A 19,995-nucleotide genomic window follows, 5' to 3' on the forward strand; every position below is an offset into this window, starting at 1 on the left:
ATATAGTCGTCGCACACACGCGCACGCACACACCAGTGCATGTGCAAATCAGAGCGAAATACATAACGAGATAAAGCACACACGTATGCACGAGTACAAGAGCCTCGGAGTTTACATTTACAAAGTTGCAGATCCCCGCACTGCAGTGAAAAGTTCCGAGAACTCGAAAGAAGCTCTTTGGCAGAATCGAAGGGAAAATTGAAGTAAAATCGCCCGAACTGTAGGAGCGACGCGTTATTATTTCTAATAAGATCAAACGTCGGACGCGCAGACTGCAGACGAGTATAGCTTGGGCGAGGAGAGCTCTGTGTGCCTCGAGCTCGGATAGAGCAGCGCATTGCATAATGCCCGACGAGGAGGTGTATCGGCTTACACACACCGCCTGCAAGTGCATCTACCTCGGCCTGCATACGTCTGTGTATAGCCAGCACGTGAATGTATACACACGTACACATGTGCTTACGATCGCGTCTGTCGTCGTCTCGGACTCTTTGGCGCTTTTTCAAGGTGACAGACGCCTACTTACTTAGCGGCAGCTACGCGTCGTACCTACATATACGTGTGCGCGAGCGAAGAAAAAGAGCGAGCTCGCTGAGATAATGCTTCGCTCATTTTTTTTTCTTTTTTGTAAGCCGTTTACACGCGTCCAAGCCGAGACTCTAGTCTCTGAACATAATATAGAGTTTGCAGTGTGGGTGCACTATAATGTAGCGCGATTTTGTCGGACGGATGAGCGCGTGCTACGGCGCGCGTCGACATTGGGTATTGGATTACCGCGCGCTCGAGGCACACAACACACCGGAGCGTTGTACCGAGTCACCGAGAAAGAGAGATTGAAAAGTCGATGATTTTTCCTCGAGTCATGGAGTGGGTACTTTTGTGCCGTGCCTCGCGGCCACGACTGCGATTCGTTACTCGTATTACTCGCGCGCGCGCGAGATTGGCTAAAACGATTCCTTCGAGGGTTGATACGTGCGTCGATCTGCTGCAGCCGTACTACGCGCGCATTACTCATCGCGGGACCGCGAGATCGGCACAATACTATAAACTGTATTAGCCTCGTGTCATGCACACAGCCAAGGCGGCGGCACGAGGGAAAATATCGCAAGTTGTAAATCGATGCTACGTCAGCGCGGGATCCTATACGAGCTGGCGATATTAAATGTATATAAGACGATTGGATTAGGATTTGCCGCCGCGACTCCCCGACGACGACGGCGCGCTCCTCGGGCCTCGAGAGAAAAGCAAAATATCGCCGGCGCAATTTCAGACTTTAATCTTTTTATTATAGCGTCAGTAAAATTCATCTCTCCACTAACGCACATCGTGCATTTTTATATGTACGAATAAAAACGCGGCTGTATAATAACTGCTACTCCTCCCAGCTCTCTCTCCCACGGAAGCTGTCTATTTATTCGGCTATCGTTAATGGAACAAAAAAAAAACCAAGCGAATTACCATGGTCGAGGACTTTTATAAGCGCAAGCCTCGAGTGACCGATTTTCTCACGCGGTAATTCGCATTAGCGAGAGAAAGCCCCGACGATAGCCGAGCGGGAAATTTCATCCGAGTCGTTATTATTAGCATAGGCTTTAATTAATGTAGCTCGCGGAAATTATGATTTTTTTTCGATTTAAGCTTTTTTTTGTCGAGTTTGGAGAAAATGACGAGAGAAAGCTCGATATAAACAGGTGGCTCGATATATACCTGGCAGAGATGGGCTGCGATTTCGGGTCAGTCGAATAACAGCTGATGCCTGGCCTCGTCGTCATGTTGTTTTCTGCGCGAGGCTTTCGTGGCGGCGCGCGAACTGCTGGCCCGGAGCTCGATTGCGCAGCGCGTGCTCCGCTGCATTTGGTACAGGTTTCGCTGCACGACACGAGCTTTTCCAGCGAGACGATGCGTCGTCGTCGTCGTCGTTCCAAATACGTCGACGACTCCTCGAGCGATCCCTGCCCTGGTGCTAATGCACTGCCAGATGGCAACGTCCTCCTCCTCCTCCTCCTCCTCCTTCTCTTTTTTCGCTCGGCCTGGCGTGTCGAGTCGATGGAGAAACGGAACTAGGCTAAATCTAGGCTAAAGGTCGTTAGCCGTTGGCCTTTTTCGTTTTCAGCTTCATCGGGCACTGCAGCTTTTTTCTCCTTTTTTTCTCTCTCTCTCTGGAGTCACGTATCCTCGCACAGAGACAGACAGACAGACAGACAGCAGCAGCACAAACGCAGCACCGCACACTCGACTGATCGCGCGCTGGTCACCCACTACATGCGTGACGAAAACTAAAAACAGAGGCGTTGTAACGAGTTAAGGAGGAAAATTCATTCAAGCTTTTTCGCTGGAGCCCCTCCGAGCGACGAGCTTGCGGAAACGAATGTATAGGGAAAAGAAGAAGAAGAAGAGAGTGAGAAGGAAAGAGAGTGAGTAGATAGACTGGTCCGCGTTGCAGAGAGAGAAAGAGAGAGAGAGAGGCGAGCTTTCGCGCACCTATACACGGAAAAGCGCGACTATGATCGTAACTATATAGATGGGAGATATGAGAGCAGCAGAAGCTCGCGGCGGCGGCGCGCTCCACTCGCCAATAACCTCAAAAAATATCGCAAGTACGAGACGATGACCACGAAAGCTCCATGAAAATTACGTCCGTCACGCCGGTCAGGCGAAGCTCGATCAACACGAAAGCTCTACGAGTCCCGAGTCGCGCGAGCTTTTCCTCGACTCATCAACAGGCGCCTCGTTAATCGTACAAAAAAAAAGTTAAACTCGGACATCCCTCAGCCGCTCTTTTTTCACTCTCTCTCACTCTCTCCTCCTTTATCTCATCATAGAGGCAGATGCAACGTCACGGGAGCTTGGAGTTAAAAAAGGCCTGGGACGAGGGCGAGAAAAAGGCGAGGAACAGAAAGAAAGGGCTGCCCCGTGCCCCTGCAGCGATGTCACACACGCACGCGCGCACGTATGCAATACGCCAGAGTAGCGCACACGACGGACTTACTATGTATGTATGATACGCTATGTGAAACGCGAGACGAGAATCTCCGCGAGTCGCAGCGAGAAACGCACGAGGTAAGCGAGCGAACGATACTGACCCGCAATGAAGCTCGAAGCGTCGTATATACCACAAATGCATCTACATAGTCGGCCCGACTCTTTCTCTCTCTTTCTCGCTCTCGCACTGCTGGCTGCTGCTGCTGCTGCTGCTTCGCGCTTATCGTCGAGCCAGAGCGCGCCTCGAGCGTAGGAGGTTTAGCTATCACGTAGAAGGGGCACCCTGTACACGTATATATTATACATGTGTGTGTGTGTGTGTGTGTGTGTGTGTGTGTGTGTGTATGTGCACACAAGCCAGCAGCAGCAGTGCCGAGTTTATATGAAAACAACGTCGGCGCCAGTCGGAGTCACGGCGCTTTAACAGCTTGCAAAATGCGCAGACGCAGCGGCAACGCCAGCTCCGTGATAATGTGCACAAAATTCGAGAGAGAGAGAGAAATTTCGAATCTTCGATCTTGTTTTTCCTCTCCTGGCCGACGTTGTTTTTGCTTTTGCGTCCCCCTTTTATCGTCTTTCTAGCGTGTCATTCAATCGATGCTCTCTGCGAGTTGCTGCTACTGCTGCTGATCGGCCCCTTTCGTCGATACTTATGTATACCCACCTCCGCGCACACGTCCCACATAAATATCTTGCCGAGCCTGCACCGAGGGGTTGCCATTATCCGTATCGTCTCGGGGGAATTTTCTCGCGTTTAATTTTGCCCTTAGTCCAAGCCGTGTACCTATACCGCCCGAAGACGATCGATATTTTCGACCCTTTTTTTTTGATCCAAGCTCGCCGCGCTGCATCGAATTCACTTGGATTACTCTCTCGGTCTTTTTGGCGCAACCCTCTCCGCTCTCATTCATAGACGCGTTTAGTCGAAAATCCACCATCCGAGTATACGAGTCATTTTGAGATGAAAATTTCCCCATGTATTGGTTCTCTTGAAAATAAATTGTCGCCAGGCCGGTGCAGTACCTCGAGCTTAATTGGCTTTTTAAAACGCGCGCTAACTTGGCCCGACAAAAACGTATAGTCGAGCTATTTAAAACTTGCAAAAAGTGCGTCTAATTTCATCAGCTCGTTATATCTTGTAACGGATGACATTAACAACGATGCATCCCATTAGGCGCTGGCACGAGCCGCATCGAATATTTTCGTCTATATTTTCAACCCAACGTGAGCGTGAATCTTCAATTTTATATCGGAGTGGGCTCATCGTAAGTGACAAAATTATTTTGGACTTTCCTTAGGTTGTTAACGCAGAAAATATTTCCTTCATCTTTCGTGATAATGTATATTATTATATATTATGTTTTTGTATTAAAATACAAATGCCGCTTTTTGAGTATCAATATTTGTAATGTACACTTTTGCAGTCCATGAAGTAACAATTAAAAAAACGTGATTATACAACATGAGAGTTCTTATACCAAAAGATAAAACAATGATTAAGATTTGATTGATATTTTAATACTTGTTTATGTCACGAGAAATAGGCACTTTTATTATGCGTTAAATTAATTCCAAATGTGACAATTAAATGCATTACTTAAGTTCTTGAAACAACTGATAAATTTTGCGCAAGCTTTACTAACGTAGTATGTTATCAAATGTACTAAAAGGCCTTCTATACACACTCAGTTGTTACCATCATGAATTGCTTGATATCCTGGTGTTAACAACTGAATATCAAGATTGTATAGAATTATTTTGAATTTATTTGAAAATCAATGATAAACTACTATTTGAGTGCTATAGTAATTTAAAACTACTAGTTAAATGCAGAACATTAAAAGAGGTCAAAAATTCCTATTATAAATTGTTTATAAATGTATATAAATAATATTGGTTTGTAATATCGTCTGTTCTGCCTATACTAATAATTCTTGACTTGATTATTGCTCATCCTTATCCTTGGCTCCATGTTTCAGAATCCTGGTGAACTCTAGATAATCAAACATGGAATTCTTGATTGGAGCTTCTCTATACATTTCATCCACATCTTCGTCAGTAAACCTAATAAAAAATAAAAACAGAAGCATTATGCATTTGAGTTCAATGTAATACTAATGCATAGAAATCTAAACTATAGGTTTACCTATCACCCATGGATGTAAGAAGTTCTCTTAATCTCTCTTCATTAATGTGGCCATTATTTTCTTCATCAAAACAACCAAATGCATTTTTAATAACATCTTCAGGATCAGTACCCTGCAGTCTTTCACCAAAAAGTGTCAAGAACATTGTGAAATTGATTGGACCTGGGGCTTCATTCATCATGCCTTCCAAATAGTCATCACTTGGATTTTTTCCTAACGATGCTAGCATATCATGCAGATCTTCCTTATCGATGAAACCATCATGATTGTGATCAATCATATTAAAAGCCTCCTTGAATTCTGCAATTTGTGCTTGATCAAACATTGCAAACACATTTGAAGTTGCACGCTGCGCACGTTTCTTGGTCGTGGCACGACGTCCAGCTGTTTTTCTTGAAGACATGTTTAACTGAAATAAGTATTACAATTAATACATTTCTTATCTTCTTCATCAATGAGTTTTTATCAATGTTATTGATATTAAAAATTTGAAAATAAGAGAAGATATTAAAAGTGCTTATGTGAATATTGAATAGGCCATTCTTTGATAGGCCAAGTCATGTAAAAAATGTTGACAGAAATAATAGCATAGGTCAGCAATCAAGTATAAGGCAATGCATTCATCAATCTGTGTATGGAAGTCAGCTGAGTAATCAAAATTGATCCAAATTACAACATTATTAAAAAATGCAACCAAAGTATTTTAAGACAAAAATATTTTACAATACTTTTGACACTTTGTAAATTATAAGTCTGCAGTCAGAATCTCAACATGGATGACTAATATCTATATATGGTCACAGAATCCCTCAATGAATCATTCATGATAAATCCTAAAGAGTGCATGTCTTGATTTGGTAGGAAAATTGAGAGCACAAGATTTACATGGCGCGAATCAATTATAGGCGTAGCGTAAGAATCCGTGTTGTACGTCACAAATATAAACAATAAAAATTAAACATTGATACATTCGACTGACCAATGTCAAGTTTACACGGTTTATTTTTTGAGTGGAGTTTATCTATATTGAGCAAGAGTCGAGCGTACAAGGCTTTAAAAGGATAAAAACAACGTCGCGCAAGAGGCAGCAAGTAAAATCTGAGACGAAAAGTGACAAGTACTTTTTGGGTAAAAAATCGAGGCCAGAGTGATGACTCTTGTCCAGAGGTATGCGTAAAGTCAAGATACGAAAGTGATATAGTACAGTGTGTGCGTACACATATGTGTGCACGCACGAATACAATGGCTGCCTATCTGTTTTCTGCAAGGCTTATTACACACACACACACACAAACAAAGGCAAGCGAAAAAACTGTCAAAACTGAAAACACATGAGTCGTCCCAAGGCCTCGGAAAATTGCAATTGGCACGAAGAAACAACCCAACAATCGCAATCACTCACTTATTTTTGCTGTAGCAAACAGTTGCTGGAGATGAGAAAGTAAGTAACGTCCGTTCGTCTGCGTAGACAGCCGTTATATTACTGCAAGCAAAGAGCACTGGGCGAGAGGATTGGTGGAGTCGCTATCTCCAGCGTACCCGCGCCTGAGCGCGGCAGCAAAAATATTGTGGGAAAACCAAACGATGTGTATGTGTATACATATATGTTGTGTATGTGTATGTTCATGTAGGCGAGCATACGTCATGTGCCGAAGGAAGCCGAGAGACGCCGAGAGCCGACGAGCAGTCGTGTCGCGCTCCCTCCAGCTCGCGGAACTCGCCGCGCCTCGCCTCGGTAGCTAGCGATATCTGACGGTGCAAATTTATACCATGAGAGAGACAATGTGCTCCGAGTAGAGCTGAAAAATATTTATCGGCCTCTGACCCAACTAAATACTTCGAACTTAACTTTTACGAGCCATTATCGACAAGTTTCTAAGAGCTCAATTCGTCTCCTTGATTAGTTTAATTGAGCCATTCCTTTTTTAATAAAAAAAATTGTTTTAAAAAATATTACGTACTGCGTCACTCTGGTCAGAAGGTGATGGCTCCATTTTTCGGTTTCTTCACAAGATAACACAGCTCTGCTCTCAACAGTCGTAAATTGAGTGAACGAGTGATTTGTTCATTGTTTGTATATACTCGAATTTCCAAGGACTGAAAGTAGGTAGGGGAAATGAAATAGCCCAGATGTGTGTGAGATTAAATGTCGAATTTTCATTTATTGCGATACATGCAAAACCATGATTGGAACCAACAGTTTTCATATCTCCTAATTGCATAATGTTATCTAAAACTTATGTAAGCCTTTGCTTAATTAATTCGTTTGACCCTCCTTAAATGTAAAAATATAAGTGCAACGTTCCATAGGAAAACACACGGGGAGGGGGGTAAGGCTCGGTATTACAATTAAAAAGTAATGGGCGTATTTTCAAGAGGATATTTACAAAAAATTGATGAATTTATACAAGTGATGCCTTTACTACTACTATATATGGCTTATAGGATATAGCAAAACAGGGTATATGAATATTCTCTTTTCATCAAACTATTTACAAATCGTAAAAACTTATAATTCGATACTTTGCGTATCTTTTTTTATATAAAAAATCCTAAAATATACACGTCCTCGCAGCAATTCGAGCACGTCTCTCTACTCTTAATTTCTTTGTAAAATACTCACATTGTTTTGTTTTTCGTTGCTTTTATATTATTTAATAAATAATTATATTATAGCGAGCTAAAACGATGTAACAAAATGTCTTATAGGCCTAAGGAAACAATAAAATCTTACCGAGTACTTTGTGAATTAAACCAAAAATCAGTTCTAAATACATATAGTAAATATTTATAAATAAATAATATATCGCATCTAGAAAGGAATAATATCTAACGTTTGTATAATCTGTATGTACAGCCGCACGTACAACGAGACGATCGTCCTCGCTCTTATACAGCAAAATAAAAAATATATGAAGTATATTTTGGAACTCTTTGACTAAACCATTCGTAGGTGTCGCAAACGAGCGCAGTCCTAAACTATAATAGTCGTGGCGCGATGCGACGATACTTTGTCGTTGTTCGTCTATCTGACCGCGACGCCGTTGATGGTGATGCCGTTGCGATTGACCGGCTCGGCCTCGTAGTGACCCGCCGAGCGGCCGTTGTTGTAAGTCCTCCGGCCGTTGGTGCCGTAGCCGTAGGTGCTACCGGTCATGCTGTAGGGATTGTCGTAGAGGCCGTCCTCCGGGACGTTCTCGTACATGGTCGTCGTGGTGCCGTCGTTGAGGGTCGCGTACGACATGACCGCGGCGTTCTGGTCCTCTTTGCGCTCGGCCGCCTGGACGTTTTCCGTGTTCTTCACCGGTGTAGCTTTGCGTCTGCGCAAGTCGATAGCATTACGTTAAATTCAGCCTATTAGCCTGGCAGATCGTTAACGAAGATAATTTCAAAAATGATACTTACAGCCTGAGATAGACTATACCGATGATTATGAGTATGACGATGATGATGGCAGCGGAGATTCCGACACTAGTGCCGACACCCTGAACCTCGGCCATCTCGTGCGTGGATTCTGAAAAATATCATTTTTTCCAATGAATATAATTGGTACTCGATAATTGGATATTTCAATAGTCAAAGTCGTTGAAATGCTTACCGATGCACTTTGGTTCCTCGCCGCTCCACAATCCAGTATCGAGGCACTTTCTGAGGAAGAGGCCCGATCTCTCGAACTGCGGCAGGCAATGATATTCGGCGGCGCCTCCGAAGGTCGTCGTCCCGTTCACGACGATGACTCGGCCGTTCTCGATCAGTGGCGGGTGTTTACAATCGACAGCTAGAAATAAGAAATTAGCGATATCGGATCGGTTTTTAACCGGGCGACGCGTCTAAAAAAATAAAAAAAGAGCCAAAACGTACCGAAACACGAGGGCGACGAGCCGCTCCAGGAACCGTTCTGTTGGCAGATCCTCGTGGCGTTGCCCTCCATTATGTAGCCGCGCGGGCAATTGTAATGAGCGACACCGCCGACGCTGTAGGTCGACACCTGAGCGCTGGCCATACCGATCTTATCGGGCTCCTTGCACTTGATCTCCTTGCAGAGGGGTGGCTCGCTGCTCCAGGTCGCGTTCTCCAGGCACTGTCTCCTGGCGAAGCCATCGAGCTCGTAGTTCACGTCGCACTCGTACAGGGCCGCGGCGCCGTAATACGTGACGTTCGACGTCAGCGTGTACCTGCCGTGCTGGATTTCCTCGGGCTTGCCGCAGTCCACGTCTGGAAAAAATGACGCGAGTAAAGTATACTTGCATAGATTTGCAGATAGCTGACTCGAAAAAAAAAATGGCAACTCACAGACGCACTGGGGCACGTCACCGCTCCACTTGCCGTTCTCCTCGCAGGTGGAGAGCGAGTCACCGACGACCTTGTAGCCGCGCTCGCAGCGGTACTTGGCCAGGGCGCCGATCTTGTAGGAGGTGGCCCCGGTGTTGGAGTTCTCGGCGGTGCCCGTCCTGATGAGGGTCCTGCCGTACATGCGATCGTTGCCCGTCAGCGACAGGATGCCGTGCTTGGCCAGGGTCGGCTCGAGGCAGCGGATCTCCTCGCACTTGGGCGTCGCGTCGCTCCAGATGCCGTTGTCGAGGCAGTAGCGCCTCGAGCTGCCGTTCAGCCGGTAATTCTTGGCGCAGCTGTAGGCGATCTCGCTGTTGAGGTAGGTCGTGCCGTTGACGTAGTCCACCGAGCCGTTGGGCACGGGCAGCACCTTGCCGCAGTCGATGACTGTAAAATACAATGCATCGCTCGATTAGCTCGATAAGCTCCTCGCGATAAACTCGTGCAAAATCCTGCGGGGCACTCACACTGGCAATGGGGCAACTGGCCGGTCCACTCGCCGTTCTTGTCGCAGGTGTGCTTGGCCTGTCCCCTCAGCAGGTAGCCCTCCTCGCAGTGGTACTCGATGGTGCTGTGCACGTAGAGGTCGTAGCCGACTACGTAGCTGCCGTTGGGCACCTCGGGCTCCTCGCAGGTGATGAGCTCGCAGCTGGGGCTCGGGTGGCTCCACTTGCCCTCGCGCGTGCACTCCTGCACGGGCTTGCCGTCGACCCAGTAGTCCTCGTCGCAGCTGTACTCGACGACGCTGCCGACGCTCGTCGTGCCGTTCAGCAGCTGGGCCTGGCCGTGGCTCAGTTGGGCGGGTGAGCCGCAGTCCACGTAACGGCATTCCGGCCGTTTGCCCGACCACTGACCTCCGATATCGCAAGTGAGTACCTGTAATAATATCGCAAGCGCGCGCGCACGCCACCGTTTATATATAATATATCATTTATTATCCGACAATTCCAATCTCAATGCGACTCCTTTCACTCGCGATTGTGCGTCTGTCCCTCTGCGTCCGTGTCCGTGAGTGTACATGTGTGTCCGCTGGCCAATGCGACGTAACAACCTCCACGACGATTTCTGTTTAATAATTTTTCTACTTTCGAATAATCGTTGCGAACTCGTTGTTCGTTGCATTTACGTCCGTTAGAAATTTTATACACGATACAATTATCGCTGCGAATTAAGAATTTTTCATCTGGCGTGTCGATCGGTGCGCGCGTGACTCGGCAACGTGCTCGATCGGTATCACGGGCGCCTTACAGCCGAGCCACACGCTATAACGACGCGCGTGTATCGAGGTTACGATAATTAATTTTAGCCATGCTCTCTGGTCTGTACTGGCACACCCACGAGCGCGCGACGCACAAAAATTCGAAATATTTGTATGGGACTTACGTTGTCGCCGAACAGGACGAAGCCTTTTTGACAGGTGTAGGTCGCCTTGGAGCCGGTGCGTTTGCCGCTGAACGATACCAAGCCACCTTTGATCTCCGGTGGTTCGGGACACCAGTCGACTGGAAATCGAATAAATGAGTAAGAAAAAAAGAGGAAGAAATATCGAAGATAAGAAGGATAATAATGAGTCGAGGTGACTTACACAAACACTGGGGCTGATGGCCGCTCCAGATGCCGCCGTCGCCACACTTTCTAGCCGTGTCGCCAACGAGAGTGTAATTTTCCTCGCATTTGTACTCGACTATCGCTCCGTGGGTCGTCCGGCCGTTCAGCAACTTGACTCGTCCGTGTTCCGGCGACTCGAGCTCTCCGCAGTCCACGACTATGCGCATATTTACAAATTATAATTATTTACTTTCAGCATTAATGCGCATCAAGTTAAAAATAGGGGCGAATGTACGATTGTTGAGTACTCGATTGTTTTTAAGTTTTAAAATTTTATTTCATAAGGCCCAATATTATTAAGGAGTAAAGAAGAGAAAAGTTCCTAATAACTATGATTTGTTCAAATACTCGAAAAAATCTAAAGTGCCTAAAAACTAAAATTTATAGTTATCTAGATAATATCTAGAATAGACAAGAGATAACTATCTTTAATTATCTAATTATATATCTAGAGTACCTAAAAACGTTCGCATACTTTAATTTTTTCATTTCGACTTGAATCTTACTCATCCAGTTGGAGTTGAAAAAATCATGAGTCCATAATATTATAAGATGTCATGAGAAAGCTGAACTTACATTTACAGGTTGGCGGCGAACCGCTCCAAAATCCACTGGACTCGCAAGTTCGATTCTTCGAGCCAATGAGCATGTGGCCGTCGGGACAAGCGTACTCGATGGTCGAACCGATCTTCCGATTCGTGCTCAAGATCGTCGTGTTCTCGGACTTCTCGGGACTGCCGCAGACAGAAGGCTCTGCAAAGAAAAGGCACGCGTAGCGTTGAAAATCTCGAAGTGAATTCGATTCGCGAAGTTGATATTTTCGGTACAACTCACTGCTCTGGCAGATCCAGTGAAGATAGTCGAGATTGCAGCCGACGTCGTTCCAGAGCCAGGAGCGTCCACCGTCGAACACGACGCAGTTCTGCTCTCGATTGTAATTATTCGGCTGGTCGGCTGCCCACTGCGGTTTCTGTATCACCTCGCCTGCAAACGTAATTGAATGCGCACACACAAACGTTATAAATCGCGTGTGGTATAACGCGGAACAGGTGCTGCATAATATGCGTGCATAGGATGTATATCGTATCGCTTACACTGTGCGACGCTCTGGTACTTAACGTGTATGGAAACGAGCGATTGCGACAGAAATCGATAGTCTAAAGCGATGAGAAAAGACGTGTACGCGAGCGGCCCCGTTCTCAGCTACAGCTCGGCTGTGATATACCTCAGAGCTCACTTACGTTGTTGCACTTATGGTACTTGAGAGCGGTACGCGATAGTAGGTACATTGTTGAGTTGCCGAGTTTGAATTCAAATTTTTACACGGCTGTCACAATCGGCCCCGGCCGACACGCGTATAATTAATCGCGCGATTTTATCGGCTCCCTCCCAATCGGCTAATTACGTTACTTATATGCTACGGTAATAGTAGGATATGGCTTACCGTCGACCCACTTCCAGGGCGTCGGTGCGGTGGACGGCTCCTTCTGGGCGCCGATCCAGACGAACGTCGTCTTCAGTTTGCTCTTGCGCCGTTCCAGATTGTTGGTCACGAAAGTCGTCGCGGCTCCCTGCTCGAGCAATGCAACACGTAAATTATGAGCGTAACGAGGATCGAAGATGCTACTACTCGAATCGCGATTGGAAAAGCTAATGGGATATTTATGGCGAGTGCTAGTAGTGTGGCGAAGCGGGTTCAGCCTGGCATTCGCTGGCTCGTTATTCGGTTCATGAGCATCGTCGTGACGTACCTTGATGAAGCCGTGCACGAGATCGCCGCCGCGCGACTGGCAGTAGCTCCGCGCCGCCTGGAACGTCTTGCCGCCGAACGCGAACTCGTAGCAGGTCGAGTTGAAGGCGGCCAGATCGGCGTCGGCTGCGGTACCGGCCTGGGCGCACTTGTCCACCGAGAACTCTGCAATAAAATTCATGAGCATTATATACTTGCGGGATCACGACGGAAGATGCTGTATAATTTTTGTTTTTTTATCGATAAAAAGAGACTCACCATCCGTGGCAAAGACCTCGACTTCGCAGATGCTGAGGCTGCTCTCGACGCCGACCAGCTGCAGGTAGACGTACTGACCGATCAACGCACGAGCACACGTGAACGTCTTAGTCATGCCCTCCTCTGCAACAAGAACGAGACAACAAAAAGGAACCACATTTTTTCGTCTGCCTATGATATATCTAGAACCGATGCTGCGTTCCGGCTTTTAACGTACCGATCGTTCCGGGGAACCAAGCGCATAATGGATTTCTCTGGAGCTCGGCGCTGCTGTTGCCGACTCTAATCTCGATGTCCTGCAGAGGTTGGTGACCTGCATGATCGCCACACAGCAGCAGCAGCAGCAGCACACAATCAGTAAAATAATCGTTTTAGAAATAAAATGCAAAATTACGCTTACAGCTTACTCTATTGTCGAGGAATGCGCAAGCGTTAAAAACCGACGCGTTACGCGCGTGTAATTATCTTGTGCGCGCGGCGCTATTATACGTACAGACAAGTGCAATCATCCGTAAACGAGTAAAATAATAATAAAGTTGCCGATTACAAAATCGACACTTATTGCGTGCGCTACACAAGTTAATACAGGCGAGTTGCGTATATTTATCATAACTCACCGCAACAGCCTCGGGTGGTCACCCTCACGACCTTGACGGCGTAGGGCTTGAGCAGATCGACTCTCCACCAGGGGCTGTGCTCCTTCTGGGTCTCGGTGCATCGTTTGCCGTCGTGCTCGGTGCTGAAGTCGCCGTCGTTGGCGTGGCTGGCGTCACCCCCTCGCACCGTCGTCGACTGGTTGGCCGGTTTTCGGTAGCCGACGTTCACACCTGTTTGGCGCATGCACATAAATGAAATTCACACGCGTAAAACGACGTGCAACGCACACCGACGGCTTGCGTACAGCGTGTATCGTGCGACTCTTTGACCATGTTTATATACACACATACAAAGCCAAGCGCCGTTGCATAAGTCAGTACTGAATAGGCCTTATAATTTTCCGTTTTTCCTTTCAACCGCGCGCGCGAGAGAGAGAGAACATGTTAGTACTCCGGCAGGTATAATGCACTGCATATGGTGCACGGACCGTACAGACGCGTTATGCATTCATAGACACGTATACACATAGAGCAGAGTCTAGCTGGGGCGATTTTTTGCATTCGAATGCCGATGATCGTGCGCGCGAGCGAGCTGAGAGTTTCTAGCGTATATTCTCCCATAACGAGATCGAAGAGCAGCAGCAGCCGCCGCCGAGAGTGTGAGAACCGGAGAAAGGATTTCCCCATCGAAGCTCGGAGGGATTTATATCGTTGGAAACCACCCACACACAGCTGCCGCGGCCTATTTGCACCGAATTTCTGTGTGCGTGCAAAGTCGATAGATTTCACCGCGGTGCATCTATTATATTGCATTTTTAGGCTCTTCCTTGTGTACCCGCACTCGCCTTACTCGTTACATGCGATTGTTAACGCGCTCATCGTCACGTTCGATATATCGTTAATAAGCCATTTGTGCAGGCCGAACGCGTAGATGCACAGTCAAGTGGCCCCGATCGAAAGTTATGAAAGTTATTACATGTAGCTCACGTTTTTCCCTTGCGTCTCGATCGGTTGGCAACGATCTCTTTTTTTTCAACACACGCCCGTGCGAGTGTTGCTTTTGAGATAGAAAGAGCGAGCGAGAGAAGAGAGAGAGAGAGAAAGAGAGATAGATCGATCGCGAAATCCGGATGGCCTGTGTGTGCCACACGCGCGCGCGAGGCTCTTGATGCAACGCCGCATAACAACTGCCAAGAACCGATCTCGGGCCGATTTTAGTCTACACGTGTATAGGCTCGAGCGATAGAAAAGAAAAAAAGAGCATTGCGTAAAAGAGTTTCCGTTTCGCTCGGCCTTTTTTTTCCTCCGTCGTCTCTCGCTCGCTGATATTTATGTATACACGTGTTCGACGAGCTCTATCTCGACTCCTTAATCTCTCTCTCCCTCCTTGCGGAGCGTCAATTGTTTGTCCGCGATGCACGAGCCAACTGCTTCTACTACACCGAGCGATGACGCTGTTACCACCATTAGTCTTTTTTCCCTTTATTTCTTTATCGACTTACCGCAAGCTGGTAGCTCTCCCTGCCATTTTCCACGACTGTTGCAGATCGTATTGTTGGATCTGAAAGAAATACAGGTTTTTTTTCTTACAATTTATTTGAAAATGACACGGCTTTTATATACAGAGAGCGAGTCACGTTATCGATGCACAGTCGCGAGCTTAACTCCAACTTTCTCGCGCTCGCGCTCGCTGACACTGACAATATTCGCGATATCCAAGTAAAGTATGGCAGTGACGTTTAAATGAAAATCGTCGCACCGCTGTCAAATTCGAAGATGTCGATCGAAAGTCAACCGCGCCAGCTCGATATCGCCTCGTCGCGCGCGCCTTTCTTGGCAACGCGTAACGCGGGCGTCGCGTTTGAAAAGTGAAATTCCAGGCGCATTGTGATACGCAATTGAATATCGCGTACGCGTAACGATCGGAGCTCGGGGAAAACAAAAAAAAAATGAAAGCAAATCGGTATACGTAAATAATATAATCAGTCGTTATAAATGTAACGACGCACGACATTGCCAGAGTATAAGCTCGTATCGTAATCCGACGTGTACACTCGAGGGATGCATTATAATGTACGGCGGCGTAATCGAAGCTGTATTTATATAGAAATCGAGACGTACGGCACACGACAATGTGATTACGCGCGGAAGCGATCGCGATATGCCATCGCGTCGAGGACGATTATATTGTCTCTCTCTCTCTTTCTCTTTATGGTAGCCGTGTACGGTCACGCGAGCCTCGACTGCAGCTTCCGCGTGTACGTCGTGTTGTGTCGTAGTACTTGCGCGGGACGTCAACCTTTGGCGCGACCGAGACTTTCGTCATTCCGAGGCGACGCGCACGCGACCGCACGGATATATTATGCTTTATCGAATTAATCAGGATTGTTTATTGGATTAATCAAAAGTTACCGATCACGTATATAATTGCGTCAGGCGCATAACAACAAAAAGTCTCGCCTATTTCGTTCATTAGATCGTTTATGAAACACGGTGTATACATCGATAATTAACTGCTGTATCAGTAATTAATAAAGCAGCTTGAGAAACGTATACATAAAAGCATATTATAATAGTCAGAACTTACCCAAAGAGCTCGTAGCCGGGATCGCAGGTGTAAGTGGCAATCGTGCCGACTCTCAATGATTCATCCGACAGCGAGACCCTCGTGTTCATCGGCACAGCCGGATGGCCGCATCTCCTCTCTGCCATCAAAAAACAATAAATTTTTTCATTTCATTTCATTTTTTTCTTCCAAACAGATCGAGCTCTGCTCGTGAGCTCGTCGAGGAAGAGGAGAGATCTGATATTGTTTCAATGGAACTACATGTACGCGAATACATACGCGGGGCTATATATTTTATATGCTATATACCGAGATCGGGATAAAAGAGCTGTATATAAATACGTGTGCTATTTACTGAAGGATTCACGATCTTATTGCGCGATTTCGACATTCTCACTTATGTTTCATATTTAAATTTATCCACGCGTTTATATTATACATGTGTGTGCCGGTGATCAGCTACGACGTCTCGAGCCTGAATCATCGCCAATATTATATACATTTGACGATTTTTCGATCGAATTTTCGAGCTTGTTCGGCCGATTGAATCGCGTATAACGAAAAGAAATTTGTTGCGAATTGGCGTTCAAGAGCCTTCGCCAAGACCTTATAAGTTCGGGAAAGTCGCCGTAAATAAGCGCGTTCGCGATCTTATTTTACTAATCGTTTTTGCATTTCTCTCTATAGCGCGGCGCATTAAATGTGCGAACGAAACGCTATTTTCGACTATAAACGTGCCACGGAGTCCTTGAGCGATAAATACAACATAAACATCTGCTGCAAGGAGCTCGTGTGTGCCTTTGAAATACAATTTTTGTAATCTACATTCTGCGCGGAATATTTCTCGGAACGCGATCGCACGAGCTCTGCTCGCTGCAGCAACAACAAAAAAAAGGAAAATAAAATGAAAAGGAGAAAAAAAACAAGCAGCCGCAGTCGGTAAAGAGATGCTTAGGAAAAGATAATTGATTCGCGTATACCATATAAAAGTCGCGATTTCACATGGAAGCTCGTGGTGTAGAGGCGCGCAGGCAGTCAGCCAGCAGCAGCTCGGCAGCATCGCGGCCATAGAAGAGACCCCGACTTTCTAATCGAGTAAGAGAAGGCGTGATGCGAGAAAGAGATTACGATCGCGTCTGAATATGTGTGCGAGTCTATGTGTGTGTGTGTATAGCTATATTTGCCGTGTATATAATGAATCGGCGAGAAGCGTCACTCGAGCTGTTTGTTTTGTGCTGCATGGCAGTTATAGTACACGTAAACAAACCTCACGAAAATCAACTCGTCGTGTGCCTCGTGTGCAATACGTACGTGTGTCAGTGGTTTTAAATTGATATTATATTAAGCTGGCTAATGTACTGTCTAATGAGTGGAAATATATTTCCAAGCAATTGACACTACGCGGAAAAGGACAGCTCGCCTGTGGCGGCGGCAGTGATGCACCGCAGCGCACGACGAGTAATTTTGCAACGCAGTGCGCCTCTCGCGTTTAATATTTTATAAATTCGCACCCGTAACGCCGCCGCGGGGTCGTCACACTCCGCCTGATGGCAAATCAAGCGCTACCTCCGTCTACAGCCTCGGCTATTATTAATGTTTATTTCGTAACTTGACAACTTTTCTCCCTCTCTCTTTCGTTTTATTATCTTTTACTATCTCTCCCCGCGACCAATACTCATTACCCGCTGCCGTACACGGACTTTCATTATTATTAAATGCGAATAATTCAGCTTATGAAAATGATGAATTAAATGCTGCTATACGGCAGCTCCGCACCAAATACATATCAATTTCCATTCCGCAAGCTGAATGATCGTTCAGCTCTCTCGGGAGCGCGGGCCCGGCTCGCAAAGATCGCAAGGGCCGATATCGGCTCCGAGAAGTATCCATTAGGCCGATAAATATAAGCATCAATCTGCACCACTGAAACTTTCCTCGCGCATATGAATAATAAATCTCTCGATCACGAGGCTCTAATAGCCCCACGCGCAGCAGCAGCAAATAAAAAATGAATCTGATTGCGGTGTCCGGCGTAGTCGTCGCTTGCTTGCGCGCACTCGGCAGCTGTCCCGATATATCGCGCATTTATTTATGTACAGCCGATTTTCGAACTTTCTATGCACTCCCGTATGTAATACCGTTGTTTTATTTAAAGGGCGTGTTTGCGCCCGCTTTTGTACGTGAATTTCACATAAATGCAAATCGTGCCATATTTTCCGTGGGATAGCTGTCTATTTTGGTGGTAATATAAAATAGCAACATATTCTTTGTCTACTCCACGGCTGCGAATACGATGCACCAGCGAACTACTTTGACCGAATTTTCGTCTCGAGACGCTCCTTCAAGGTTGCAGTGCGCGTCAAAAAGGGTACTTATAATGCGCGCGCGCGTGTGCGAAAAAATGTACGTCTCATTGTTGTGTGTATTAAAGCTCGCGCTCGCGATCTCGCCTTGTACGAAATCCCACGCATCTTTGCACAGAGGCTCGGGTCGCGCGCGGGGCATTGTTAGCATACCATCAGTCCTACATAAACGCGTGCGTATATGCGGCATAATGCGCGCCAAGAGAATACACACACACACAGACGCAGCACACGCATAATCGGCAAATTGCACGTTTGCGCGAATATAGAAATTTGCCAGCGGCCGCGAGGAAAACTCGGCTACACAACTACACGCGCACTCTTATACATGTATACGTGTTTGCAGCTTCGCTGCGGGGAAAAGTGATGACCGCTGCCGTGGCGGCGGCGGCGGCGGCAGCAGTGGCACATATGCATTACGCGGCTCGTCGGGAGCAAACAAAAAAAAATTAATGCTCTAGATATGCGCGTGTGTATAAACGCGGATGCGATCGCGCGCGTCTTTTTTCAAGAAAGCCTCGACGCACGTATGCGGCTCGTGTACTTGAATTTAATTATAAAGCGAGTGAGCGACCGACTTTTACGTTTAAATATTGTTATTTTTTTTTTAATTGGAATTTACATTGGAACTGATGTAATTTTATTTTACACTTGGCATAGAGAGAGAGATAGATAAATCGGCGAGTTGGCGCAGACAATGCAATATTACGATCGTCATCGCGATTATATTCCATGTTAAAATATTTATAATATCTCAATAAGCGCGCATGTAATCTGTTGGCCGGAGAGCGAGAGATACAGCCAAGAATTTTTCTCATTATATGGCATTATCTATGAGGCTGGACTGACACAATGCTACGTGCCACGTGCTGATTAAGTTTTGATCTATACACGACTCCGCATGAAACGGCTGGTAATTTAAAATCAAACGAACTTACCTGTAAGTGAAGTTCGATTTTAATTATATGAAAATCCTTGTTTGAGTGATTGATATGTAGTACATCGAATTACGATGGACAACCACGATTATTTAAAGAGAGAAAAAACAAAAGACAACCAGAAGTTCCCGATGCTCATGCTCCTAGCTGCTGACAAATAACCTTCATCCTTCAGAGAATAGAGATTGCTGTACTTGGGTGGGAAATAAAAACTTAAACGACAATGTTTAAACATAAAAGAATAGTGGGTGGGTATCAATCACTCAAACAAGGATTTTCATATAATTAAAATCGAACTTCACTTACAGGTAAGTTCGTTTGATTTTAAATTATATTTCAATCCTTGTTATCGTGATTGATATGTAGTTGTTCAGAGTTATACAGCAATCTCGTACATTGCAAAAAGAATTTTTATATATACATATTAAATGAACAATTACTTTTTTTTTTTTTTT

General features: G+C 46.0%; 3 protein-coding genes across 6 annotated transcripts in view; all 3 read right to left on the minus strand.

Annotated features, from left to right (window-relative positions):
* Nucleotides 1-3,100, minus strand: part of LOC106651617 — a 36,777-nt gene extending 33,677 nt beyond the window's left edge. For 2 of the 3 annotated variants that reach the window (XM_014370209.1, XM_014370208.1), the window contains exons 1-2: nucleotides 2,990-3,071; nucleotides 1,708-2,276 (exon numbers count right to left, since the gene is read on the minus strand). The gene's annotated coding sequence lies outside the window, so the exon portion shown is untranslated. The other variant, XM_023458740.1, reaches the window with a different exon arrangement.
* A 1,210-nt stretch (nucleotides 3,101-4,310) lies between these two features.
* LOC106651403 (myosin regulatory light chain sqh) lies at nucleotides 4,311-7,196 on the minus strand. Of its 2 annotated transcripts, none has more exons than XM_014369880.2 (3): nucleotides 7,091-7,196; nucleotides 5,129-5,538; nucleotides 4,311-5,046 (listed from the first exon to the last, which is right to left on the minus strand). In XM_014369880.2, exons 1-3 carry the CDS (start codon nucleotides 7,121-7,123, stop codon nucleotides 4,926-4,928), a joined length of 564 nt encoding a protein of 187 aa, XP_014225366.1. In that variant the 5' UTR covers nucleotides 7,124-7,196; the 3' UTR covers nucleotides 4,311-4,925. The 2 variants fall into 2 exon arrangements, with proteins under 2 accessions (XP_014225366.1, XP_014225367.1); XM_014369881.2 differs by lacking the exon at nucleotides 7,091-7,196 and adding an exon at nucleotides 6,532-6,701.
* Nucleotides 7,197-8,154: 958 nt separating this feature from the next.
* Nucleotides 8,155-16,388, minus strand: LOC106651269 (sushi, von Willebrand factor type A, EGF and pentraxin domain-containing protein 1; the record flags this gene model as incomplete). Its single annotated transcript, XM_014369708.1, has 17 exons — nucleotides 8,155-8,449; nucleotides 8,535-8,643; nucleotides 8,728-8,907; nucleotides 8,991-9,344; nucleotides 9,423-9,848; nucleotides 9,929-10,337; nucleotides 10,845-10,963; nucleotides 11,047-11,226; nucleotides 11,646-11,822; nucleotides 11,904-12,053; nucleotides 12,514-12,640; nucleotides 12,821-12,984; nucleotides 13,078-13,200; nucleotides 13,295-13,390; nucleotides 13,695-13,904; nucleotides 15,176-15,234; nucleotides 16,261-16,388. Coding segments are annotated over 17 exons (3,306 nt in total), but the record flags the coding sequence as incomplete, so codon positions are not given.
* Nucleotides 16,389-19,995: the final 3,607 nt, after the last annotated feature.

The sequence above is a fragment of the Trichogramma pretiosum genome, unplaced genomic scaffold (assembly GCF_000599845.2).
Source record: "Trichogramma pretiosum strain Unisexual culture from Peru unplaced genomic scaffold, Tpre_2.0 scaffold68, whole genome shotgun sequence".
Lineage (NCBI taxonomy): Eukaryota > Metazoa > Arthropoda > Insecta > Hymenoptera > Trichogrammatidae > Trichogramma > Trichogramma pretiosum.